The following is an 18,616-nucleotide window of genomic DNA, read 5'->3' as shown; positions in this document are numbered from 1 at the left end:
TTCCCCTATTATTCTACTATATTTGGTATAGTAACCTATCAGAATAAAAGTTTATAGGCATTTTTTGCATTAAATATAAAACCCTTTTAAAAAAATATAAAACCCTTTTATAATGTTAAAATAGAAAGTAATTGGGAGGGACTACTATTTATTATGCACTTATGTCATATCTCCATCTGTCAATGACTAGACTGAAAGCAATGAAAGGAGTGGCACTTTAATTGGCTCCAATAGGTGCTGCATGACTAGATCCTTGGTTCAGAGGCTCAGATAGACTCACTTGAGCTATCGTGAGGCAAAAAATCAGTTTAAGACCATATATTAAATAGTAGCATCTGAAATTTAAGTGTCTGATGTGTACAGGTATTTTCCTAGTAACTTTACATGTATTGGATCCTTACCACTATCTTACAAGATATGTGCTCTAGTACCCCAATTTTATTAAATGAAGTCAGAGAGATAACTTACCCAAGGTCATATACTTAGTAAGTGGGTAAAACAAATTTTGAGCAGTTTGACTCTAGAACTTGTACTCTTAACAATACACCATTAAAAAGAAATCACATGCTTCTACCCAACTTACTTTTGCTATTTTTTTGTTATTAATATTGTTGTTATACCTAATTATATTCATGGGTTATATAGCAATCATAGAATTACATAGTGTGACTTTTATACTTATTTGCTTGCAATTAAACTAATTAATTTATCTTAGTGTCTGAATAAAGGTTAAATAATAGTTTAAATTTTATTTTACAAACTATGTATATGTAGAGCATATATTCTATTTCTTCAGTGTAATTTAAACTCTTATTTTTTGATAATAAATAAATGCTGTACTTATTAAAATTTTAACAGGGATAGTGAAAGTTCACCAGAGGCAGTACAAAGTTATGAAGCTGTACAGCAGTTAATTGAAGGTGATAATATCTTATACATGTTTAGCATTTATTGGGTTTCCTACAGTACGTTAACATTTTGAGACTTACGGTTTAAAAATTTATAGCCATAAAATTATACAGTAGCAAATTTAAAAAGATATTCAATGGTGAGTTTGATATTTTCAATAAAAGTTCTTATGTTTCAGATTTTGGGAGTTGTACAAAACAAATAAACCTTGGTTGTTAGCTACCATAAAATACATAACTTAGGACAAAAGCACATTATGCATCACTTTTTTTTAAAGATTTTATTTATTCATTCATGAAGAGACACAGAGAGAAAGAAAGGCAGAGACACAGGCAGAGGGAGAAGCAGGCTCCATGCAGGGAGCCGGATGCGGAACTTGATCCCGGGACCCCAGGATCATGCCCTGGGCCAAAGGCAGGAGCTAAACCGCTGAGCCACCCAGGGATCCCCTATGCATCACTTTACTATATAGCGAGACACATGATAAAAGTTATATATAATTTGCAGTGAGTCCACAGGTAGCCAATTTGGTCAACCCAAGGAAGTTGGGAAGATTTTATACAACCTTAGTGGATGAATAGGATTTAGTCAAGTGAAGAAGGGAGATATCTGGTATTTTACAAAGAAGATATAGCATGAACAAACAGCATGAAGAGGGAATTACAAGTAGAATGGTATTAGAATTGAAGCTAGTAAGTAGGGATGAGGTAAGAAGAGAGAGCCTCAGCAGAGGGATTAGATTGTGTGCTACGGAACTTTTTTTTTTTTAATTTTTCCCCATATATAATAGAGAATCACTGAAGACTTTTTTGTAGGGAAGGGGCATTGTTGGATTCAATTGTAGACAGATTATTCTGGCCATTTGTAGAAGCTAGATTTGAGGACTAGGAATGGAAGCACTTATCACACCTGTGTGATAAGTGCTTTTATTAGAGTGCAAATAAGAAGAAAAGGGGCAGATTTGAGAAAATTTACTGGGAAAAACTTGGTGATTGGATATGAAAGGAAGGGAGAGTAAATCATAGTAACATTAAGGGGATAGGAGAGAAAAAACAAGTATTGTTGAGAAAATGATGAGTTCATGTCACCTAGTTGCTCTATACATTAATTCAGATGTTACCATTTGTTGTGTGATTGGGAGGATCTCCAGTGTTGGCAGCTCTATTATTTTTTTTAGAATTTTCTTTCTCTTGAATGAGTTATTTAGAAAAAAAAACTATGAAATTTAAGCTCAATACACATAATTGATATTTGAAACTTATGACAAACTTACTATTTCAGAATTCATAAAAACCCACTCAACTGAAGAATTTATAGATGTTTCTGCAACTGATCCACGTAAGTTTTTATTTGTCTAAGCATTATTGATGTTAATAACTTCTGTTGAGTGCATTAATTTCTATAATCTTATTTAAAGTTATTATTATGGTAGTAACATAGATTCCCTGGAGTTTGGAGATAAACAATTGAGCTGGCTAGCAAGTAAGTACTGAAATTCTTAGCTAGAGCTACATGATACATAAAACAGATTACTTTTTGAGGAATACCTTGCTATCACTTGGATTGGAGGATTTTTAGTTTTGATTAGAGTATGCTGCAGAAATGTTTCATAAGTGCTAGGCCTTTGAGATGAATAGTGATAGATTTAAGAGGTCATTTGTAGGTTTTGTTTCTATGAATTATAGATGATCTTATGTGCATTAATTCCTTGAAAACAGCTGAGTGCCTGTCAGCGCATAAAAATAAAGAGCTACTAGAACTAGTATGTTAAACTTCTGACTATTTATCAATGTAAAGGAGAAATTACTTTGCTTATGCCTTAGTCCTGGAAAGAATTTTGAAGCAATCATGTAATGTATGCTATAGAATACAATTCAGAGGGATCCCTGGGTGGCTCAGCAGTTTTGCGCCTGACTTTGGCCCAGGGCATGATCCTTGAGTCCCGGGATCAAGTCCCACGTCGGACTGCCTGTGTGAAGCCTGCTTCTCCCGCTGCCTGTGTCTCTGCCTCTCTCTCTCTCTCTCTCTCTCTCTCTCTCTCTCTTTCTCTCTGTGTCTCTCATGAATAAATAAATAAAATCTTAAAAAAAAAGAATACAATTCAGAAGTGGAAAATAAGATTTGGTTGGAAATGATTGATGGGAATCCTGTCTTCTTTCAACCTCAGCCTTAAACTCTAATGTTGCCATATTTAAAGCCAAGGGCAGCTTGGTGCCACAGCACACCCAAGTTCTGTAGATACCTTTGATCCAAGAGAATCCTGAATGACTAGTTGGATAGAAAGAAATCTAGAGCTGCAGAGTGGATAGTGAAAGTTTCTTTCTACTTCAAGGGAAACCCTCTGCACATCTGTGGAGCTCTCTATCTGTGTAGCTGTCTTCTCTAATACTGTACTCTGTGAATTCTAGCTGCTTTGGGCTTCCAAAACTCTAAACTTTGTCTCTGCACTCCAGGAGAATAGCAGACTCTGTTTAGATCCCCCTCCTTATGCTGTGGCCTAGAAACCTCAGGAAGGAAGACGGGCTTATCCAAGGGCTCTGTCTGTTCCTTTGTTTACCTTCTGTCAGAGATGACTGCCTTGCACCTTTTCTTTGACAATGTCTGAATATTGCTTTTTCACATATTTTTGTCCAGATTTTAATTGGCTCATGGTGAAAGAATAATTTTAGTCCCTGGTGCTCCACCATGGACAAAACCAGGGGTCTTTATGCCCACAAATAGGCTGATGGAACATAACCTACTACCAAACCCAAGAGAATAAAATAGTAGAAATATAGTGATGATTTAAAAATGTTCTTTCTTTTTGTCTGTCACTTTGTCTCTTTCTTCATTCACTCATTTAATTGAGGTATATTTGACATACATTACATTAATTTCAAGCATATGATATTTGTATATATTGCAAAATGATCATCACAATAAGTCTAGTTAACATCTATCACCACACCCTACAAGAATTTTTTTCTTGTTATGAGAACTTTTAAGATCTACTCTCTTAGCAACTTTCAGATGCAATACAGCATTATTAACTATAGATGCTGTACATTACATTCCACAACTTATTTATAACAGGGAGTTTATACCTTTTGACCACCTTCACCCATTTTGCCCACCCCACTTCGACCCCCACCTCTGGGAGCTGCTGATCTGTTCTCTGTATCCATGAGCTATTTTCTTCCATGGCAGCTGCCTCAGTCCCTGGGCTCCTTTGGTATAGATCCACTGATTCATTATTTTTCAGTTTTATTTGTATACACTCTCTTTTTCTGTCAAAAGTATCCTTTTTCATCTTCTCCAGACAAACTTTATTCTCTTCGCTTCCCCTTCTCTAAATTCAATTTTATGCCTTAGTTTCATCAATAAGACAAAAGCTACCTTTGTATTCCACTCTGTTTTTATTTTTTTTTATTTTTTTATTTTTTTTGTTTTTTGTTTTTTTATAAATTCTTTTTTTTAATAAATTAATTTTTATTGGTGTTCAGTTTACCAACATACAGAATAACACCCAGTGCTCATCCCGTCAAGTGTCCCCCTCAGTGCCCGTCACCCATTCACCCCCACCCCTCCCGCCCTCCTCCCCTTCCACCACCCCTAATTCATTTCCCAGAGTTAGGAGTCTTTATGTTCTGTCTCCCTTCCTGATATTTCCCACACATTTCTTCACCCTTCCTTTATATTCCCTTTCACTATTACTTATATTCCCCAAATGAATGAGGACATACACTGTCCTTCTCCGATTGACTTACTGCACTTTGTTTTTATACTACTGTTTAATTTTGATGCTGCTTCATTTAATAATTAATGGAATTAATTTTTTACAGCAGTTTTAGGTTTATAGAAAAATTGAGCAGAAAGTACAGAGTTCCCATATACCCATTCTCTGCCTCCTACTCCCTACACAAAGTTTTATTAACATTTTGGATTAATGTTAACATATGTTAAAATTGATGGACCAATATTGATGCAATATTATTAACTAAAGTCCATAGTTTACATAGTTTTCAATCTTTGTGCTGTAGAGTTCTATAGCTTTTGACAAATGTATAATGTCATGTATCCACCATTTTAGTATTAACAGAAGAGTTTCATTGTCTTGAATCTCATGTTCTACCAATTTATTGTAGGCCCTCCTATGTAGGACCATCCATCTGAGTACTTGGCAATCATTGATCTTTTCAATATCTCTGTTGTATTGCCTTTCCAAAAATGTCATATATTTGGACTCCTACAGTCTTTTACTTAGTAATATGTATTTAAGTTTCCTGCTTAATGATTTTTGTGGTTTTATCACTCATTTCTTTTTATTACTAAATAACAATCCACTGTGTAGATGTATCATAGTTTGTTTATCTATTGAAGGACATCTTGGTTACCTCTAAGGTTTTGCAATTACAGAAAAGCTGATGCAAATTGAGTTTTTTTCATGTTGACATGTTTTTCCAACTCATTTGGGTAAATACAAAGGAGTGCAATTGCTGGATCATATACTAAATGTATGTTTAGTTTTGTAAGAAACTGCCAAACTCTTTTGCAAAGAGTTTCTTTTTTTTTTTGGATCATTTTTTTGCACTTCATATTCTACCAACAATGAGAATGAGAATTCCTGTTGCTCTTTATCTTTGTCAACACTTGGTGTTGTCAGAATTTTGGATTTTAGCCATTTTAAAAGTTGTTTAGTGGTATCTCATTGTTTTAATTTGTAATATTTTTAAAATATGTTTTTGCCTTTTTTGGTGAGGTATTTGTTCAGATATTTTACCCATTTTTAATTGCGTTATTTGCTTTTAATTGTTGAGTTTTAAGTGTTCTTTGTATATTGGAAACAAGCCCTTTGTCAGATAATTGCAAAGATTTTCTCTTCATCTATAGTTTCTCTTTTCATTCTCTTACTAGTGTCTTTTGTAGAATGGAACTTCTTAATTTTAATGAAGTTGAAATTATCAGTTTTTAACTTTCTTAGGTTGTGCTTTTGGTGTATCTAAAAGTCACCTTCAAACCTAATGAAACCTAGACTTTCTCCTATATTGTCTTCTAGAAGTTTTATATTTTTGTATTTTATATTTAAATCTATGATCCATTTTGAGTTAACTCATTCCCACATCCACTTCCTCTCTGTAAACATCAGTTTGTTCTGTATAATTAAGGGTCTATTTCTTGTTTTGTTTTTTTTTCTCTCTCTCCCTCACCCATGATCGTTTTGTTTCTTAAATTCCACATATGAGTGAAATCATATTTCTCTGACAGACTTATTTCACTTAGTATAATACTAACTTCATCCATGTCATTGCAAATGGCTGAGAAATATTACATTTTATATATCTCCATTATCTCTACCTACCTACCTACCTACCCACCTACACATCATCTATCAATTTACCACATCTTTTTCCATTCATCAGTCAATGAACATTTGGGCCTTTTCCATAATTTCGCTATTAGTTGATAATCAGGATGCATGTATCACTTTGAATTAGTATTTTTGTATTCCTTGGGTAAATACCTAGTAATGCAATTGCTGGGTCATAGTGTAGTTCTATTTTTAACTTTATTTTTTTTTAAGATTTTATTTATTTATTCATGAGAGACACAGAGAGAGAGAGGCAGAGACACAGGCAGAGGGAGAAGCAGGCTCCATGCAAGGAGCCTGATGGTGGGATTCGATCCCAGGTCTCCAGGATCACGCTCTGGGCTGAAGGCGGCATTAAACTGCTGAGCCACCCGGGCTGCCCTATTTTTAACTTTCTGAGGAGCCTCCATACTGTTTTCCAGAGTGGCTGTACCAGTTTGCATTCCCACCAACAGTGTAAGAGGGTTCCTCTTTCTCCATATCCTCGCCAACATCTGTTGTTTCCTGTGGTGTTCATTTTAGCTGTTCTGACAGCTGTAAGGTGATCTCTCATTGTAGTTTTGATTTGCATTTCCCCAATGATGAGTGATGCTGATTGTTCTTATGTGTCTGTTGGCTGTCTGAATATCTTCTTTGGAAAAATATCTATTCACGTCTTCTACCCCCTTGTTAGCTGGATTGTTTTATTTTGGGTGTTGAGTTTTATAAGTTCTTTCTTTTTTTATTTTGGATACTAACCCCTTATCAGATATGTCATTTGCGAATATCTTCTCCCATTCCAAAGATTGCCTATTAGTTTTGTTAATTGTTTCCTTCTCTGTGCAGAAGCTCTTTTTTTTAAATAATAAATTTATTTTTTATTGGTGTTCAATTTTCCAACATACAGAATAACACCCAGTGCTCATCTCGTCAAGTGCCCCCCCCTCAGTGCCCGTCACCCAGTCACCCCCATGCCCTGCCCTCCTCCCCTTCCACCACCCCTAGTTCGTTTCCCAGAGTTAGGAGTCTTCCATGTTCTGTCTCCCTTTCTGATATTTCCTACCCATTTCTACTCCCATCCCTACTATTCCCTTTCACTATTATTTAACCACATAATGTTTGTCCTTCTCCGATTGACTCATTTCACTCAGCATAATACCCTCCAGTTCCATCCACATCGAAGCAAAAGGTGAGTATTTGTCGTTTCTAATGGCTGAGTAATATTCCATTGTATACAGAGACCACATCTTCTTTATCCATTCATCTTTCGATGGACACCGAGGCTCCTTCCACAGTTTGGCTATTGTGGACATTGCTGCTGGAAACATCGGGGTCCAGGTGTCCCAGCGTTTCACTGCATCTGTATCTTTGGGGTAAATCCCCAGGAGTGCAATGGCTGGGTCATAGGGCAGATCTATTTTTAACTCTTTGAGGAACCTCCACACAGTTCTCCAGAGTGGCTACACCAGTTCACATTCCCACCAACAGTGTAAGAGGGTTCCCTTTTCTCCGCATCCTCTCCAACATTTGTGGTTTCCTACTTTGTTAATTTTCCCCATTCTCACTGGTGTGAGGTGGTATCTCATTGTGGTTTTGTTTTGTTTTTTAAATTTTTATTTATTTATGATAGTCACAGAGAGAGAGAGAGAGTGAGAGAGGCAGAGACACACACAGGCAGAGGGAGAAGCAGGCTCCATGCACCGGGAGCCCGATGTGGGACTCCATCCCGGGTCTCCAGGATCGCGCCCTGGGCCAAAGGCGGGCGCCAAACCGCTGCGCCAACCAGGGATCCCTCACTGTGGTTTTGATTTGTATTTCCCTGATGGCAAGTGATGCGGAGCATTTCCTCATGTGCTTGTTGGCCCTGTCGATGTCTTCCTCTGTGAGATTCTGTTCATGTCTTTTGCCCATTTCATGATTGGATTGTTTGTTTCTTTGGTGTTGAGTTTAATAAGTTCTTTGTAGATCTTGGAAACTAGCCCTTTATCTGATACGTCATTTGCAAATCTCTTCTCCCATTCTGTAGGTTGTCTTTTAGTTTTGTTGACTGTATCCTTTGCTGTGCAAAAGCTTCTTATCTTGATGAAGTCCCAATAGTTCATTTTTGCTTTTGTTTCTTTTGCCTTCGTGGATGTATCTTGCAAGAAGTTACTGTGGCTGAGTTCAAAAAGGGTGTTGCCTGTGTTCTCCTCTAGGATTTTGATGGAATCTTGTCTCACATTTAGATCTTTCATCCATTTTGAGTTTATCTTTGTGTATAGTGAAAGAGAGTGGTCTAGTTTCATTCTTCTGCATGTGGATGTCCAATTTTCCCAGCACCATTTATTGAAGAGACTGTCTTTTTTCCAGTGGATAGTCTTTCCTCCTTTGTCGAATATTAGTTGACCATAAAGTTGAGGGTCCACTTCTGGATTATCTATTCTGTTCCATTGATCTATGTGTCCGTTTTTGTGCCAGTACCACACTGTCTTGATGACCACAGCTTTGTAGTACAACCTGAAATCTGGCATTGTGATGCCCCCAGATATGGTTTTCTTTTTTTACAGTCCCCTGGCTATTCAGGGTCTTTTCTGATTCCACACAAATCTTAAAATAATTTGTTCCAACTCTCTGAAGAAAGTCCATGGTATTTTATTTATTTATTTATTTATTTTTTAATTTTATTTATTTATGATAGGCACACAGTGAGAGAGAAAGAGAGGCAGAGACACAGGCAGAGGGAGAAGCAGGCTCCATGCCGGGAGCCTGATGTGGGATTCGATCCCGGGTCTCCAGGATCGCGCCCTGGGCCAAAGGCAGGCGCCAAACCGCTGCGCCACCCAGGGATCCCCAAGTCCATGGTATTTTGATAGGGATTGCATTAAACGTGTAAATTGCCCTGGGTAACATTAACATTTTCACAATATTCATTCTTCCAATCCATGAGCATGGAATAATTTTCCATCTCTTTGTGTCTTCCTCAATTTCTTCCAGAAGTGTTCTGTAGTTTTTAGGGTATAGATCCTTTACCTCTTTGGTTAGGTTTATTCCTGGGTATCTTATGCTTTTGGGTGCAATTGTAAATGGGATTAACTCCTTAATTTCTCTTTCTTCAGTCTCATTGTTAGTGTACAGAAATGCCACTGATTTCTGGGCATTGATTTTGTATCCTGCCACACTGCCAAATTGCTGGATGAGTTCTAGCAATCTTGGGGTGGAGTCTTTTGGGTTTTCTATGTAGAGTATCATGTCATCGGCAAAGAGGGAGAGTTTGACTTCTTCTTTGCCAATTTCAATGCCTTTTATTTCATTTTGTTGCCTGATTGATGAGGCTAGGACTTCTAGTACTATATTGAATAGCAGTGGTGAGAGTGGACATCCCTGTCTTGTTCCTGATCTTAGGGGAAAGGCTCCCAGTGCTTCCCCATTGAGAATGATATTTGCTGTGGGCTTTTCGTAGATGGCTTTTAAGATGTTGAGGAATGTTCCCTCTATCCCTACACTCTGAAGAGTTTTGATCAGGAATGGATGCTGTTATTTTGTCAAATGCTTTCTCTGCATCTCTTGAGAGGATCATATGGTTCTTGGTTTATCTCTTGCTGATATGATGAATCACATTGATTGTTTTACGAGTGTTGAACCAATCTTGCATCCCGGGGATAAATCCTACTTGGTCATGGTGAATAATCTTCTTAATGTACTATTGGATCCTATTGGATAGTATCTTGTTGAGAATTTTTGCATCTGTGTTCATCAGGGATATTGGTCTATAATTTTCCTTTTTGGTGGGGGTCTTTGTCTGTTTTTGGAATTAAGGCGATGCTGGCCTCATAGAACGTGTTTGGAAGTATTCCATCTCTTTCTATCGTTCGGAACACCTTTAGTAGAATAGATATGGTTTCTTCTTTAAACGTTTGATAGAATTCCCCAGGGAAGCCATCTGGCCCTGGACTTTTGTGTCTTGGTAGGTTTTTGATGACTGCTTCAATTTCCTCCCTGGTTATTGGCCTGTTCAGGTTTTCTATTTCTTCCTGTTCCAGTTTTGGTAGTTTGTGTCTTTCCAGAAATGTGTCCATTTCTTCTAGATTGCCTAATTTATTGGCATATAGCTGTTCATTATATGTTTTTAAAATCGTTTTTATTTCCTTGGTGTTGGTAGTGATCTCTCCTTTCTCAATGATGATTTTATTAATTTGAGTCTTCTCTCTCTTCTTTTTAATAAGGCTGGCTAATGGTTTATCTATCTTATTAATGCTTTCAAAGAACCATCTCTCCTGGTTTTGTTGATCTGTTCCACATTTTTTTCTGGTCTCTATTTCATTGAGTTCTGCTCGAATCTTTATTAACTCTCTTGTTTTGCTGGGTGTAGGATCTATTTGCTGTTTTTTCCTCTAGCTCCTTTAGGTGTAACTTTAGCTTTGTATTTGAGTTCTTTCCAGATTTTGGATGGCTGCTTGTATTGCAATGTATTTCGCCCTCAGGACCGCTTTTGCTGTATCCCAAAGATTTTGAATGGTTGTATCTTCATTCTCATTAGTTTCCATGAATCTTTTTACGTCTTCCTTAATTTCCTGGTTGACCCTTTCATCTCTTAGCAGGATAGTCCTTAACCTCCACGTGCTTGAAATCCTTCTAAACTTCTTATTGTGACTTAGTTCTAATTTCAATGCGTTATGGTCTGAGAATATGCAGGGGACGATCCCTATCTTTTGGTATCGGTTAAAACCTGATTTGTGACCCAGTATGTGGTCTATTCTGAAGAAAGTTCCATGTGCACTTGAGAAGAATGTGTATTTAGTTGTGTTTGGAGGTAAAGTTCTGTAGATATCTGTGAAATCCATCTGGTCCAGTGTATCATTTAAAGCTCTTGTTTCTTTGTTGATGTTGTGCTTAGAAGACCTATCAAGGAGTGTAGAAAGCGGTAGATTGAAGTCACCAAGTTTAAGTGTATTATTATCTAAGTATGTCTTAACTTTGGTTATTAATTGATATATTTGGCAGCTCCCATATTCGGGGGCATATATATTGATTGTTGATTCCTCTTGTTGGATAGATCCTTTAAGTATGATATAGTGTCCCTCTTCATCTCTCACTACAGTCTTCGAGATAAATTTTAGTTTATCTGATGTAAGGATGGCTACCCCTGCTTTCTTTTGAGGGCCATTTGAATGGTAAATGGTTCTCCAACCTTTAGTTTGGATTGCATCTCATTTAACTGACTTTTAATTTCTGCCTGATTAGATCTAAATTCTGCAGTCATGCAGTCTCTTGAATCCTTTATGCTTTTTTCTAGAGCCACCAGTAGCCTTATAATAGTGCTTCTGAATTGGCTTTCTGACATTGAATTGTAATCCAAATTTTATAACTCTGTGGGAGAGAGGACTGTTTCTGATTCTTTATTTTGAGGTGAGGTTTTCCTTCTAGTTATTTTGGTCAGTGCAGTGTAGCCAAAAACAAGTTGTATTGGGAAAAGGCGAAAAAGAGAGAAGAGAAAGAAGAAAAGAAAAAGAAAAAGAAAAAAAAAGAAAAAGAGAAGAAAAAAGAAAAAAAGATGGGGGGAGCAAACAGAAATAAAAAAACAAAAAACAAGGGGGAGTATCCTCTGATTCTGTATACTGTAAATCCCTCGACTCCCCCTGGAACTTTCCAGTGCTGCTTGATCAATAATTTGTTTTTCCCCTGTTGGTGTAGCTGGTCTTCTGGGGGAGGGGCCTGCTGTGCTGATTTTCAGGTGTTAGCACTTGGGATAGCTGCTCAGCCCCCTGCCTGGTGCAGGGCTCAGTGAAAGATGTTTAAGCGGTTTATCCCGTGAGGCCACTGTGAGGCTCAGTGGGGGTTGTTTCCCCCGTGAGGCCCCAGGAGGAACAACCACAGTGGTGGTGGCCAGCTCTGCAGCCCTGGATTCAGCTCCCGCAGTAAGTACAGAGCTCTCAGTCTGCCGGGGCCTGGATGCTCCGGGGGCAAGGCCGCTGATCTGCTCAATTCAGGGTCGCTGGGCGGCAGGAGTGTCCTTGCTGTCCTGTGCCCTCCTGGCTTCTGCTTGTCCTGGGGGGAGCGCCGGATCCTGGGCTTGTCCCCAGTGCCCTGGGGTCCGGGGCCTGCGCCGCTGGATTCGCGCTCCCCGGGGCCGCGCAGCCCCCTCTGCACGGAGCCTCTGCCCGAGCAGCCTCTGAGCTGCTCCCGGGTCCAGCCCTCAGCAGGCTGCAGCCCTTTAGGGAGCTGGGCGGCGGGGTGTGGTGCCTTCTCCCAGGGGCACAGGTGCTCTGTTAGTGTCCCTGGGAGCCTGAGGGCATCCCCGCCCTCCTGGGATCCTGCTCCAACTCCCTGCCAGCACCTCTCCATCCGGAAAGATTGTTGAAACACCTGCTTCTCCAGGACGGGGCTTTCCTGTCCTGGGGACACTCAGCGTTAGCCCGGCTCTTCGCGGGGCCCCTCCCTCTTGGATGCCTTTTGTTTATTTCTTTTATCCCCCCCTCCCCACTCCCCCCCGCCGTCCTCCTACCCTGATAGAAGCGTGAACACTTCTCACTGTAGCATTCCACCTGTTCTCTCTTTAAATCTTAGGCCGAATTCGTAGGTTTTCAGGATGATTTGAAGGTTATCTAGGTACTTTGGTGGGGACAGGTGACTTGGGGACCCTACTCTTCCACCATCTTGCCCCGCCTCTTTACAGACGCAGGGAGGTTCAGGACCATTCTGCTAAAAGATTAAGGGGTCAACCTGGAAATTAGAGAAGAATTAAAAAGATTTATGGAATCTAATGAGAATGGAGATACAACCGTTGAAAATCTTTGGGATACTGCAAAAGCAGTCCTGAGAGGGAAATACATTGCAATACAAGCATCCATCAAAAAATTGGAGAAAAGCTCACATAGGCAAGCTAACCTTGCACCCAGAGGAACTGGAGAAAGAACAGCAAATAAAATCTACACCCAGCAGAAGAAGAGAGTTAATAAAGATTTGAGCAGAACTCAATGAAATAGAGACTGGAAGAACTGTGGAACACATCAATAAAACCAGGAGTTGGTTCTATGAAAGAATTAATACGATAGATAAACCATTAGCCAGCCTTATTAAAAACAAAAGAGAAAAGACTCTAATTAATAAAATCATGAATTAAAAAGGAGAGCTCACAACCAATACCAAGGAAATACAAACAATTTTAAAAACTTTTTATGAGCAGCTATATGCTAATAAATGAGGCAATCTAGAAGAAATGGATGCATTTCTGGAAAACCACAACCTCCAAAACTGGAACAGGAAGAAATAGAAAATGTGAACAGGCCAATAGCCAGGGAGGAAATTGAAGCAGTCATCAAAACCCTCCCAAGACACCAAAGTTCAGGGCCAGATTGCTTCCCAGAGGAATTATATGGAACGTTTAAAGAGGAAACAATACCTATTCTACTAAAGCTGTCTAAAAGAAAGGGTGGAATACTTCCAAACTCATTCTATGAGGCCAGCATCACCTTAATTCCAAAACCAAAGACCCCACCAAAAAGGAAAATTATAGACCAATATCCCTGATGAACACAGATGCAAAAATTCTCCACAAGATACTATCCAAAAGGATCCAACAGTACATTAAGAAGATTATTCATCATGACCAAGTGGGATTTATCCCCAGGATGCAAGGCTCGTTCAACACTTGTAAAGCAATCAGTGTGATTGATCATATCAGCAAGAGAAAAAACAAGAACCATATGATCCTCTCAATAGATGCAGAGAAAGCTTTTGACCAAATACAGCATCCATTTCTGATCAAAACTCTTCAGAGTGTAGGGATAGAGGGAACATTCCTCAGCATCTTAAAAGCCATCTACAAAAAGCCCACAGCAAATATTAATTGACATATTTGGCAGCTCCCATATTCGGGGGCATATATATTGATGATTGCTAAGTCCTCTTCTTGGATAGATCCTTTAAGTATGATATAGTGTCCCTCTTCATCTCTCACTACATGAGGGAGAAGCATATTCCTTGCTGACTGGGGAACCTGACTCAGTGCTTAATCCCAGGATCCCAAGATCATGACCTGTGCTAAAGGCAGACACAACTGACTGAGCCACCCAGGTGCCCCATATTTTATGTGTGTTAGTCTCTCTTGCTTATAAAAAAATTTAAAATTTTATTTTTCTAAAGCTGACTTCTTTCAGTATATATTCTGAATGTTTAAGGAGTATTGACTCTCCTAAAGCAAGCTTCTAGTTTACTTGGTTTCTTTATATACTTATTTTATTTTCTTAAATATTTTTATTTTGGAGAGAGACAACACGAACAAAGGGAGTGGGCAGAGGGAGAGAGAATCTCAAGAAGACACTCTCCTACCAGCTGCTCAGGGAGCCCGATGTGGGGCTTGATCTCATGACCCATGAGATCATGTATACTTGACTTACTTGATTCTATTGACATATGTTGCACATTTGTACTTTACCTGTTTTATGATTTTTGCCTGTCTTTCAAATAAAAGTCTATTCTTTTTTTGAGGCTTAGCTGATTTCTATCCTGTTTCTTTTTCTTCTCTCAAAATATAATTCATATTTTGGAATTGTGGACTTCTCCCATGTTATTTAACATTATCTTTGTACATTTCATGCTTGGTGTATTAGTAGCAAACTTAGTGAAGGGACTATCGTCTCGTGTACTTTTTGTATTACAAGATCTACGAATCTGATAGCTCTAATTATGGATTACTGTGGATTTTTATAATGTTGATTTCCTTTTTAATAGCATTTTAGTTAACCTTTTGGATTATTTGATTCAGGTGGAAAACTTAACAGGCTTGTTAGAGTCTTCCCATAGTCTTTGTTGACTTAGCAGCAGCAACCAAAGCAGTTTTCTCTTAGCGTCTTAGAGTCCCCTTATGTGCAACGTTAAACGGAGGTTACACGTACTGACCTCAATCCAGTTTTGTCAATTTTGATCAAATTATATAAGCTCTCTGAGACTCAATTTATTTTTTTGAAAATAGTGACAATATCTTTTTGGGTTACCGTCAGGATAAAAGAATTGTAAGGTAGTGGAGTGACATAATAGCTATTTAATAAAATGGTAACTCTTTTTATCATAAGCATTTGTTCCTTGAGTAATGTCTCCTCTTTATGTTCATTTAGTTTTCGCACATACAGCAGTGAGTTACATCAATAAAGAGGTATGACTTCAGTCATTTGTAATACCTTTAAAGTTTTTCCTTTTTATCTTCACAATAGAAGCTGCTTATTCACTGATGAATCGATTGAATGTCATGTTGAAAATATTTGAAAAACAGTCAAATATGTTGGAGAGGTAAGTTTTTAAAATATCTCCTTTTCCTAATTATGAAAATGAGTACGCATTTATTTTAGAAAAATTGGAAACATGAAGATATTTTAACCACTGTTAAAAAAATTTAGTGTTCTAATGTCAATTTTTGTGATATGTGTAATTTTGAAATTTGAAATTATAATCATGCAGAATATAATATGTATAGTCACAAAGAAAAACAGTATGTCAGTTTCTCAAAAAATTAAAAATGCAATTACCATATGATCTAGGAATTTCATATCTGAGTATACCCTGCAAAATTGAAACCAGGGTCTCAAAAGATATTTATACACCCATGTTTACTATAGCATTATTTACAGTAGCAAACGGTGGAAGCAACCCAAGTTTCCCAAAACAGATAACATATAAAGAAAATGTGGGGATCCCTGGGTCACTCAGTGGTTTAGCACCTGCCTTCAGCCTTGTGCCTGATTCTGGAGTCCTGGGATCGAGTCCCACATCAGGCTCCATGCAGGGAGCCTGCTTCTCCCTCTGCCAGTGTCTCTGCCTCTCTCTCTCTTTCTCTCTCTCTGTGTGTCTCTCATTAATTAATAAATAAAATCTTTAAAAAAAAAGAAAAGAAAAAGTGAATATTACTGAGTCTTAAAAAGGAAGGAAATTCTGCCATGTGGTACAACATGAGTGAACCTTGAGGATGTTATGCTAAGTAAAATAAGCCAGTCACAAGAAGACAAAGTTATATGATTTCACTTATATAAGGTACCTATAATAGTCACTGTGGATTACCCACAGTTCTTTCAGGTGGCTAAGGTTATATTAGTTTCAAAACTGGTATATTGAAAAGGCATGTCTTGTAGAATGAAATCACAAATCAACTTTCATTTGGATACTTTGGGTTCATTTATGTTTGCTAATTGGGGCTTATTTTCTGCCTACTCCTGGATAAAACCTAGTGTAAACTTTTTTTGATCACTCTCAAATAATAATTAACTGAAATTTAATTCAAAAGCACTGTGCTATTTGGGAAATTAAAATTCCTTGTCAAATATTATAGTCAGTATTTTAATATTTTAATTTTTATTCTAACGTAGGACTTCTCTCCCTTTCCCCCATACAGTATACCAGCTGGAGCCTTCTGGGGGTTATGACTAACTTTTCTCTTTTACTACCTTCTTTCCAACTAACTAGTTGTAGTTTCTGTTCTCCATGTGTTTGGGAAGGGAGGGAATAAAAGACTTTTATCCAGAATATGTAAACAACTCTTATACCTCAATAATAAAAAGATACATAGCCCAAATTAAAATTGGGTAAATAATCTAAATAGATATTTTCTGAAGCAAGATATACCAATGGTCAATAGGCACATGAAAGTTCAACATCATTAGTCATTAGGGAATTTCAAATCACAACTACAGTGTTATATCACTTCACACCCATTAAGATAGCTATGAGAAAACAAGATGACAATAACAATTGTTGGCAAGGATGTAGAGGAATTGGGACCCTCATACATTGCTGATAGGAATTAAAGTGGTGTGTGTATTAAAACCAGTTTGTTGGTTCTTCAAAATGTTAAACACAAAGCCAAAATATTGCCCAGAAATTCTATTCCTAGGTTTATACCAAGTGACTGAAAACATATACAAGCAAAAACTTGTACATGGAGGATGTTCACTGTAGCATTATTCATAATAGCCTCAAAGTGGAAACGATCTAAATGCCCATAAACTGATGAATAGATAAAATGTGTACATCTCTACAATGGAATCATATTTGGCAATAAAAAGGAATATGATACTGATATATGCTACAACATGGATGAGCCTTGAAAACATTATGCTAAGTATAAAAAAACAGTTTCAAAAGACCACATATTATATAATTTTATTCAAATGAAATATCTAGAATAGGCCAATCTATAGAAACAGAAGGTAGATGAGTGCCTGCCAGGATGGAGGCAGTGCTGTTCCCAGAGCGTGGAGACTGTTGATGGGTACAGGGTTTCTTTTTGAGGTAATTTAAAATGTTCTAAAACTAAGTCATTATCATAGATGCCTAACTTGGTGAATATATTAAAAGTCACTGAGTTGTATACTTTAAATGAATGAATTGCATGGTATGTTAATTATATCTTAAAGCTTTACAAATTTGGATTATAATAACTCATTTATCAAAAAATATATATCATTTACCCATGCCTTAGAACAATGTTCAGCGAACTACAGCCCATAAATTAAATCTTGCCATACCCATTTAGGTACCTATCAAATATTTTCTATCTGGCTCTTTATTAGAAAAAGTTTGACAAATCCTGCTATGGAATAAGGAATGGTACTTAAAAGGCATGAAGTATATATATGTTTACCAACATAAATAAATCTCAGACATTGTATTAAGTGAAAATAAATTTAGGACAACATATACATTGATGTCATTTATATGAAAAAGAAAACAAAACAGTAATCTAAATCAACAAAAATGATAGAATCAAATAGGTACATGTAGTATTTAATAATGCATCAAGTTCTGAAAAGACACAACAATCTAATATCTTGAGATGGAGAATTGGATTTTTGGAAGGGTAGTCAAAGTGTACTGTAACCTCCTTTGTATTATCTTAAATTGTTTCAAAGAAAATATATGTTATATAAGTAAAAATATGAATGTAAAAGGATAATACATTATAGATATTTTTGGTTTGTTTTTCAGAGCTGTGGGTGATCAAGATTTGTTAGAGGCTGTAAGTATAGTATTCTCAGTTTGAAATTGCACTTTGCCCTTGATAATATTAGTAGACTCTAGAAATTGTTGTCAGGATGCACAATCTTAAAGACTCAATACTTTGTCAGTTTATTCAAGACATGTCTGTGTATATGTGAGCTGGAAAGTTTAGTCTTTTTTGATTTTACTAGACCTTGTTATTTCTGAGAAACATTTCACTTCTGAAATATTGAACTGTAATACCCCATAGTCTTCTAAATTTCCATTCATTGTTACTTCTAGTTCATTTGCCTCTCTCAGCCCCATTATAGTTCATTATGCAGACTAATACCACTGATTCATTATTTTCATGAGTTAATTAAGACTTTCTTACTTTAATAATTAAGTGCCCAATAATTTGTTTACGTTGAAATGTAT

The 18,616-nt window shown here is 37.3% G+C and overlaps 1 protein-coding gene across 1 annotated transcript in view; it reads left to right on the top strand.

Annotated features, from left to right (window-relative positions):
* The window catches only part of CCDC7 (coiled-coil domain containing 7), a 116,450-nt gene that overhangs the window by 48,671 nt on the left and 49,163 nt on the right, over positions 1-18,616 (top strand). Inside the window, exons 7-10 of the mRNA XM_026000785.1 lie at positions 859-920; positions 2,191-2,247; positions 15,424-15,499; positions 18,188-18,218. Of these exons, the coding sequence (XP_025856570.1) occupies positions 859-920; positions 2,191-2,247; positions 15,424-15,499; positions 18,188-18,218 (226 nt within the window). The remainder of the gene's footprint in view (positions 1-858; positions 921-2,190; positions 2,248-15,423; positions 15,500-18,187; positions 18,219-18,616) is intronic.

The sequence above is a fragment of the Vulpes vulpes genome, chromosome 2, assembly GCF_048418805.1.
Source record: "Vulpes vulpes isolate BD-2025 chromosome 2, VulVul3, whole genome shotgun sequence".
In the NCBI taxonomy this organism is placed as follows: domain Eukaryota; kingdom Metazoa; phylum Chordata; class Mammalia; order Carnivora; family Canidae; genus Vulpes; species Vulpes vulpes.
The sequence above is the reverse complement of the archived record's forward strand: the minus strand, read 5'-3'. Positions and strand labels throughout refer to the sequence as shown.